Here is a 9756-nt window from a genome sequence, read left to right as displayed (position 1 = left end):
TAAATACGACATGGAATACGGACCGTAAGCCGAAATACGGTCCGTAAACTCAAACTTCGTAAATCATCATCTTCCCAACTTGACTTTCTGTTTCGAAATCCTTTAATACGACCATGGAATACGGCCCGTATTGTAGAATACGGTCCGTAAACTTCAATTTACGACTTAAGTCGCCTTCAACCGTGATTTTTGCCAAATCTGTTCCTTTACCTGAAAAACACTAAAAAACACGTAAAATCACACCGACTTGCTTAACAACAAGTAAAACTTATAGCTGAAAAGCATCGGTTGTGGCGTAAACATCACGCCACATCACCAGGCAAAGTGTGAATTTGTATCTAGGATGGACATTTGGTTGCAGCATAATACTTTTCCATGTAACTTTGGTTTATATGCTTGAAAAAATACATATATATATACTTCAAGGCAAAGTTTGCCCATAAGGCATAAGTATGCCCCCATCGGCATAAGTTTGGTAAATCCTTAACAAGTTTATGCCGATGGGGGCATACTTTTAAAGGGCAAACTTTTATGCCGGATCCGGCATAAACTTGTGAAGGAATTATCAAAGTTATGCCGGAACCGGCATACTTATGCCAAGTCTGCCCATAAGGCATAAGTATGCCGGGTCCGGCATAACTTTGCTAATTCCTTCACAAAGCGCGGTGGGGGCATACTTTTAAAGGGCAAATTTTTATGCCGGATCCGGCATAAACTTGTGAAGGAATTGAACTTATAAACATAAAGCGAAGAAAAATAATGCCAGCAATGGTAAGAACTTGGTAACTATAGATTGCATATAGCATGTAGGTGCCTTCCGAGACCATGAGAACAGGTTAAAACCTTAGGAGCCTCCTACGATGGAGGCAGTATGATATTATCAAATCATTATTTGCTGCTTTGGTATTACATAGCGATATTAGTAAATAAGAATTACCCTTCTTTCTTATAGCAAAAATGAACCGCAAGACCGGTTTTCCACGCAACAAAACTCACCAAAAAATGTTAAATGAATAGACAACGACATTCCATTCCATTCCATTCCATAACATATCAACAACACAATTTAACGCAATACTAACTTAATAGACAACACCATTCCATAACATAATTCCAACACCACACTAAAAGTCACGAGAGATATATAAGAGTCACCGAGCTAATAAATACAACACCAAAAGAATATAAAGAGTGGTTCATCAAGCACAAGCTGAACCATAAAGCTATTTGCTACTCCTTTTCCCGTATATTAATCGGTGAATCAACTACCAAAAGAGTAAAAACAAGACACTATCAGAAAACAAAGCAGCCAACATCTTGTACAAGGAATCCAACATTAACTTAACATAAAACTGCCAAAAACTGTCAAAAGTGCAGTTACATTGCCAAAGGGGATGCCACATTATAACCCCAAAAACTGTCACCATAAAGTGATAACATGACATCCACTTGCAAGTTTCAACAGCCAAACAAACACCTAAATAGTTAAAGTACTGTCACAGCAGTAATTACATCATATTAAACCCAAAAAACTATCACAAGTTCACAAGTTCAAATCGCTCCTTGCCATTCCCCTTCCTTGTCTTCAACTTGGCCATTTTCTAAGCTTGTTTCCAATTCTGATGTTTCCTTGCCATGTCAGCTCCCTTAGTGAGAATGGAAGGTTTGTTGGCTTACTAACACCACTAGCATCACCAACAAAACCAATACACCTTGTTCCAGTTGCTTCTCCAACTTGCATCTGCCTTAGGAATCTAGTCTTGGCCTCTGAAATACTCATTGGCATTAGAGGTGGATCTGCTTCATCATTTGATAGAAAATCGAAGTCTGGTTCAGCAGTAAAAGTATTGTTGATAGGCTGCTGCCTTGCCACTGATGGTGTTGGCATAAATCTATATTCACTTGTACTACTGCTGGCCTGACTTGGAAGTGCTGTTGCACTACTGCTTGCTTGACTTGTTTGAGTAGGCTGGGGTACTGTCAATTCAAGCTCTTCCTCAAGTGTGAGCCCTGTAGCAGGTGGACTTCTAGCCAAACCTTCATCATCTTCATCAATCAAGGATCTGGTCCTCTTCTTTGTCTTCCTTCCACCATTTGATTGCTTTCCTTTAGCTACCTATCAAAATAGTGAAATTGCATGTTAATAGTTAATAATTAATGAAGTGATGAATTAGCATAATAAGGTTAAGTATCTTACCTTTTGACACCCCTTGCATTGTGGCCAGGCTCTCCACATGTAGAACAAGTCATCACCCTACCCTTTCTAGATTCAGACCACACTCCTTGTCTATTCACACACTCATTTTTTTCTCTAACTCTCTTAATTCTTGGCCTTCCAGCCAACTTAACTAACTTTGGAGGCTCCATTGCATGGGTTGGTTCTATCTTCCAAAAATTTTCTCCTCTTACTGGTTGTAACTTATGTGAATAAGTTAAGAGAGCAGCTTCTTTGGAGTACCACCAGTGAATCCGAGTCAAAGGGTTGATCTTCCTGTACAGTAGGGCCCTTATTGCATGAGGGCATGGGATCCCTGTGAGGTCCCATGTCCTGCAAGTGCATCTTTTGAGTTCTATGTTCACCCTATGCCTATCCACACCATGAGCCACCTCATATCCATCATCCCCATTGAAGTAAACGACACTTTTGTGCAATCTTCGTAAATTGGTTATACAAGAGCATGGTTTGAGGACCGAATTCTCTTTCCGCTTCATCACATCGTATTCATGTTCACCCAACATAGTCATCACCTTAACTCTTATGTCCTCCAACATCTTTATAATAGGCTTGAACCTAGCATTCAACACCCATTTATTGAATGACTCTACAATATTGTTCTCCACTTGCAAATTCTTACACACTATGTCAAAGTATGCCCTGCACTATTACTCAGTTGGGTACCTATTCAACAAGTCCTCACCAACTTCTTTATTCTCCTCCCCCATCATAGTCAAATGGTCTTGAAACTCTTCTTGGTAAGTACACCATGAACACCACCAAAGGTGTTTCTTCAACTCCCTGACACCCCCGATTCTTGCACCAATTAGCCTCTATGTGCCTCACACAATATCTGTGGTGTGCTTCGGGAAGAATATTCAACAGTGCCCCAATTAAGCCCTGCATATGAGTTAAAAAAGAAGAAGTCAGATTATAGTAGTAACAATGTATAACAATGTATACCAATTAAGCCCCTATTTGTCTAACTTGATTTATATACTAACAATGTATACCAATTTTCTAAGTTTCAAAAACTTGATTTATATACTAACAATGTAAATAACAAGATGCCTTCACTTCAATGTAAAAAAAAGCAAGAATCTTTAAAACGAAGAAACTTGATTTATATACCGAAGAATGTAAAAACAAGCAGCAATCTTTAAAGTAAAAAAATTGTATCAAAATAAGATTAAGCAAAAAAGACCAAGATTAACTAACCTTCGTATGTCGACATGAATGTGATACCTTCACCTTTCTTGAGGTCTAAAGATCTTTCTAGCAATGTCAAGAACCAGCTCCATGTGACCTTTGTTTCTTTATCCACAATGCCCAAGCTATGGGATAAAAATGTTTTGATGTATCTAGAGCGTGAAGAACTAAGAGTTGACCTTTGACTTTTCCTTTTAAGAATGTTCCATCCAGGCCAATAAAGGGCCTCAATCCACTCTTAAAACCCTTCTTCAAAGCATCAAAACAAACATACATCCTTGAGAATCTTCTCTTTCCTTCCTCAAGTGCATTCTTTGATATGTTAATGACCACATCACTTCTGGATTGCTCGATCTTAATTCACTTGCATATGCCTCTAGTTTGTTATACTCATCAACAAAACTACCATCAAGACTCTCTAGAATCATCCTCTTTTGCCCTCTTACATTTTGAATGACTAACATTGATGTTAAATGTAGTATCCAAAATTTTCTCATCTCTTTAACCGTAATTTTTGGATTCTCCTGAGTTTGTTCTTAAAATGCGTGCTACCGTATGGTAGTCAACTCTTATGCTCTCATAAGCGTGGTTACACTTATGCTTTGGATTTAGTGTTTTGATGCTAACCCCATGACCATATTTATCCTTTGAAATTTGACAAACAAAAGGACACCCAAGTTCACAAACATATCTAAGCCTCTTAGTATCACTTTTTTTTTTGCCTTAAACCCCTACAGCTTATTAAGGAATACAAGTTTATGACTTTTCTAGCTTCAGGAATATCTTTAAAAGTCATACCCTTATACAAACTTCCTTATAATCATTCAAATTTTCGAGAAATTTCCCTTTTTTTTTTTTGTAAAAGAAGTGACTCTAACTCCTCCTAATCATAACTAATTATATCCATCACTATTTTCATCATTTTCATCTCGAACTACAATCCGAAAACGAAAACAATATTTTCAGCAGTGGTTGTGTTTGACTCTAGGTGGTCAAGAATGTTAGGAACAGTAAATCCTATTTCATTTTCATCCACAAAGAAAGACATTAATCACATTAAACTGGTCAGACACCAATGCCAACAAAGTTCTAATACCAACGTCACCTTGTACTTCATAATATTTACCAGAAGGACCACACACTACCAACTGTTGAACACCAACATATCCTAGCTTGGAGATAAATTCATCAACTATGTCTATGTAAGATAGAAGATCAGAATCATACCCTTTCAGTGTGCACCGGCTTTTCTTGAGTACTTAATTTCTGGGTGAGTAATCCATTCACCTCTATGATGGAATAACAGGTCCACATTAACCATCCCTACAATATAAAACAATTAATATAATATTAAGAAGTGAAAAATAATATTATGTGGGACCACAAAAGATTTAATAATAACATACAACTAACCCCTCCCAACCAAAAAACAAATAGAGAGCAATAAAGGCGATCACATGGAGCGAAATGTCCAAAAGAAATGCGTAAAAAAATCAAAAACTGAGGATAGGGGGGACCACATTAAAAATGAACAATGAAGAATCCAATAAAGTGTTTCTTGTCCACCATCTTAAAAGCACAAATTGTCAATTTGGGGTCCATGTACCCTTAATACCGACAAAAAATTCTATCCCTTTTCCCCAATACATATACAACAAACACCAACAGAAACCCTAAAGTCCTTTGCCACAAACGGAGTCAAATACAAATCAAACCCTAAACCCCTTTTCCCCAAAACAGAGAAATCGTGAAACCCTAAACCCCTTTAGCTCAAAATAAATTGAACAAAAAACCCTAAACCCCTTCAAAACTCATGAAATCCTAAACTAGATAGAACAATACACCCAACTATGTCTTCACAAATTAGAAAGTCACATGATAGTAACGTATTAACCATAAGTTAACAGATGCTTCTTCATAAGAACCTAAAACTAAAACCCTAACACTACTTCAACAAACACAAAATAGAAACCACTATGTCAAATAAAGATGGAAAAATGTTAAAAAGAAAACGAAATCATGGTTTAATCAAAGAAAAATTTCGTACCTTTGAAGATTTTTCAACCCGAAATTGGTGATTTTTTTTGGACCTAAATCGTCGTCATCAAACACTCTCAAACGATTGAAAACAAATGAACTGATAGGGTCATTAAACGGGTTGGATATCTTATATTTAGTGGAGAAATGGGTCGGTTTATGGGTGACATGGACTCTTATGTGGCATAGAATTTCCACCGTGGCATTTATTTAAAAAGCCATTGGCCACGGTGGACAGGGGGTTAAAAATAGGGGCAAATGTTTCAACTATTGTAGAATAGGGGTATAAGTGGGCGATAGTATAACGGGGGGTAAATGTGAACCTTTTCCCAAAGTAGAGGGGTAAATCAGGCCCTTTTCCCAAGATCTAATTTACATCGACTAGGATGTGTGCATTTGCTTTTTTTTTTTTTTTTTTTTTTTTTTTTTTTTTTTGGCAAACAAGTTTGAGAATTTAATTTTCGTTGAATGTTTATATGTGGCTATACTTGAATATATGAACGCTGTTTCTCTGTCTTTTTAGATTGGTTTAAAAAAATTTAGTCAAAATATTTAATATATGTTGCTATATGTGACAGATTATTGGGCGTCTATTTCTTGTGTAATGTATATTTTATGCTACTAGATATAAATGATAACGGGCGCTTCGTTTCTTCTCTTGTAGATACTTTGCCAATTTTATACAATTGAATGTTTACTTTTTGCCGCTATCAACATGTAAATTTGTTAATAGATAATTAGATAGCGCAAGTAAAAAATGAAGCGCCCCCTCTAGTGAAGAACAACACTATTAAAGGAAAGATATTTTGTACATGTAGAGTTTAAAAACAAAGTCAAATAATAACATGTCAATAGGAAAAAAAAATATACATTTACGTGGAATATTTATTATTTAGGGCGAGTACATGAGTAAGAGATCATTTTGCAGTGAGATCTTAACATTTTATCTTTTAAGAAAACATGGCTCCTTTAGTTAACATCTAAAAGTAGAATATAAGATCGTTGGTGTTGAATTACTTGTTTCATTGGCTATAGGAGTACAACCGTTTTATTCAATTTTTAAGATAAATGCTTTTTCAAAATCAAGCCCTTGCTTTTGTTAATATTCGAGCCTTCACAGTATAAGATTTCTCAATTTATAAGTTATTGTTCCAGTTGTCTCATCAAAAAATATTATTTTTATTTAATAAACATACTTCTTTTTATGATTTGGTAGATTTGCGGAAATAAAAATTAAAAAAACAAGGAAAATAAAGATCATAGTGAAGGAGCACATGTTTAATGACTTTTTATTTCTCTTTCAAAATTACTGAATGTAGTTTCATAAATAAATAATAGTGATAACAATATTTGTCTTGAAAATTTTAATTTTCAACGTATGCTTTTTACCCCTAAATATAACAATAATTACTTGATATTTATTACTACTAATTTTATTCTCTTGCTTTTTAGATGTTTGCATGTTAATAAAAGTGTCATCAGTTATTGGAGAAGCATAGAGCAAGTGGAGGGATAATAGTTACAAATGATAATAAGTTAAAATCAAACAAATTTTCATGAAATTATTTAGTTTATGTACTATTCGGCCAATTCATGTAATTGTGATTTTAAAGATACTTGTATGCAACACTTGATTTGCTGGTTTGTATTGACCGCTTCGCCTAGGAGTTCAACCAATTCGTTTAATTTTTGAATTAACTGCTTTTCAAAATCAAGTCTCATGCTTTTTAGATGTTTGCAAGTCAGTATCAGTAACATGACTTATTAGAAAGGGATAAAGCGTGGAGAGAGACAGTAGTTATAAATGAAAAGAGAAAGTTAAAAATTACACAGATTTTCATAAAAAATATTCATTTGATACTATATTATTGACCAGTTCATCTAATTAAATTTTTTAATTGGTCATCTTTATATATTTAGACACTAGGATCAAATCATCGTGATCTTGATAAATAAGTGCGATCTGTCACAAAAAGTTGTAATGTATTCTGTTATTTATAATTTTAACTTGAAATTTTATTTCAATAATATTGATATTATTTAATAAAAAAAAATTGATAATAATAAATGTCAGCTGTTTTGATTTGGGCCAAATTTTGGTTTCTTTAATAGGGTTTTCTTCTTCTTTATAATAAAAAATAGGGCAGGCAGTCGCACAAAGAGTATGTTTGCCGCCATGGAAGTGGATTCAGAGAAGCTTTTCCAGCGAAAACAATCAGTTTACCAATCTTTGGTATGATTCTTGTTCCTTCATTGTTGGAAGCTTCAGTAGTCTAGTCATTTTATGGTTTGAAAACAGGACTCGAGTTTTGGGACCGAGAACGAAGTTTACTGGGGTCAACAGTACAGCTAAATCTATTTTTCGAGGCTCCATTTGATGCGATCTCTCCTTCACAATTGGAAAGCCCATCTAACTGGTAATTACGAGGCTGCCTACTACTCAAAGTATCACACTATTTAGTGGCAAGTGATGAATTCTGTTATCCCATGGACAGCGTGTAGTATCAAATAGAAATCTGGGAATTCCACGACTTATTGGTGCTTTGAACATTTACAGTATCAAATATTACGTTTTTCCCTGTGCTTTGTTTCCTTCATTACTGCTTCCGTTTGCAGTCTCTACTGTTCTGGAATTACAGCAAGACAAAGAATGCATTATAGTTGGGACTCTCTACAAGCACATGAAGCTTAAACCTTCTATTCTCGATGAGTACTCTAAGGAGGTATCAAACGTTGGTCACACAACTTCCTATCTAAAGTTTTAATTTAGAACCCTTCTTCACCGCTTGTACAGCGTCATAACTTTACACATCCAGATGATACTTTTTTCCTGGAAGATGAGTGGGGAAGAGTCAAACTAAGTGGTTCTTTGCTTTTGCCGTCTACATATGTAACAGGTGAGTAGCTTTAGCTCGGCTGGACTGCCGTGTAACTGATTTTGGGGTACGGTTTGCTTTTTTAGCTGGTTATCTAATGACATTTTTGGTTGAAGATGTAGTTACCCACTGACTTTGCTTTTTCGGTAGGAGAAAGCTTTTTCTCCCTTTTGCATGGGTAAGTTAGTTGGCTCATGAAATGGTTTGCTTTTATATATGTGAATGTTTCGTAGGTATTGTTATTGCATTGCATGGAAAAGATGTTTCGTAGGTATTGTTATTGCATTGCATGGAAAAGAAACTAGTGCTGGTGACTTTTTGGTTGAAGATGTTCTAGAGGCTGGCCTACCACAGCAAATAGGGAGACCAATTGAATTAGGTATCAAGTACCTAAGTTTTCTATTTTTAGTTGTCAATGACATTATCTGGTGATTTGTGATTGTGTTCATGGAATACTGCATCCATATGGGCAGTTTTTTTTTTTTTTTTTTTTTTTTTTTTTTTTTTCATTTTAGATCTCTGATTGGCACACCTGGGGTCATTATATAAGCATCTGCACAAAAGTCGAGCTAAAAATTTCCTTAGTTTAGCCTACTCTTTTTGCTAAGATTGTTTTGTTGAAAGCATGTATTTTTCAATGGCGGAAATAGAGTAGATCCTGGTCAACACGTCATTTAAGCTTAGCATAATTGATTTTCAAATTCTGGCCATTTTTGTCCAGTTAAGTTTATTTTCTTTCATGCCTCTAATACCTTGTTGCACCTTCACTTCCCACAATGTCCCCTTACTACTCAATAGCCTCTCTGTTACGGTAGCCACTTTCATGAGTTGCTGGCTCAATTATAATGAATATATATGTTTCTTAGACAGCAGCAATAAATAGAGTGTGTTGAATTTACATAAGATTCAACCTAGGGAAACTCTAAAATAACAAAGAACAAGAAAATCAAAATAAAAGGGGGATGAAGAATAGAAATGGAAGAGGGTAGATGGATAGATACTTGATCCAAGAGCAAGAAATCTATAGACAAGAAAGGGTATATCAAACCCTAACCCTTCCAATTGGATTTACAAACCCTAGAACCTAAGTAATTCGAATCAATAAACGACTCAAATGAATCCACAAATGAGCAACATTGAATTCGATGAAAATAAGCAATTCACTTCACAACTAGGAAGTAACACTTAGTTAACCACACTACTAGAAAACAGGCTTATAGCAACGGTTTTTTCGCAACGGTTATCCAACCGTTGCAATACAACATTTTTTGCATCGGTTATCACCGTTGCAATAGACCCTTTAACCAAATGGTACACTTCTAAAACTAAACCGTCGCATTAGTCCGAGAAGCGTGCAGTAGATATACATTTGTACCTGCTATTAGAACCGTTACAATAGATGGCTCTATGGCAAAAATA

At 35.4% G+C, this 9756-nt stretch overlaps 1 protein-coding gene across 1 annotated transcript; it reads right to left on the bottom strand.

Moving 5' to 3' along the window:
• Positions 1–1265: 1265 nt before the first annotated feature.
• On the bottom strand, positions 1266–2631 carry LOC132043339 (uncharacterized). Its single transcript, XM_059433842.1, has 3 exons — positions 2198–2631; positions 1591–2116; positions 1266–1477 (listed from the first exon to the last, which is right to left on the bottom strand). The coding sequence occupies exons 1-3, from the start codon at positions 2234–2236 to the stop codon at positions 1266–1268; spliced, it is 777 nt and encodes a 258-aa protein (XP_059289825.1). The 5' UTR covers positions 2237–2631.
• Between the last annotated feature and the right edge of the window lie 7125 nt (positions 2632–9756).

This window comes from Lycium ferocissimum, unplaced genomic scaffold (genome assembly GCF_029784015.1).
Source record: "Lycium ferocissimum isolate CSIRO_LF1 unplaced genomic scaffold, AGI_CSIRO_Lferr_CH_V1 ctg23090, whole genome shotgun sequence".
Taxonomy (NCBI): Eukaryota; Viridiplantae; Streptophyta; class Magnoliopsida; order Solanales; family Solanaceae; genus Lycium; species Lycium ferocissimum.
This window is presented reverse-complemented; position numbering and strand designations above follow the sequence as displayed.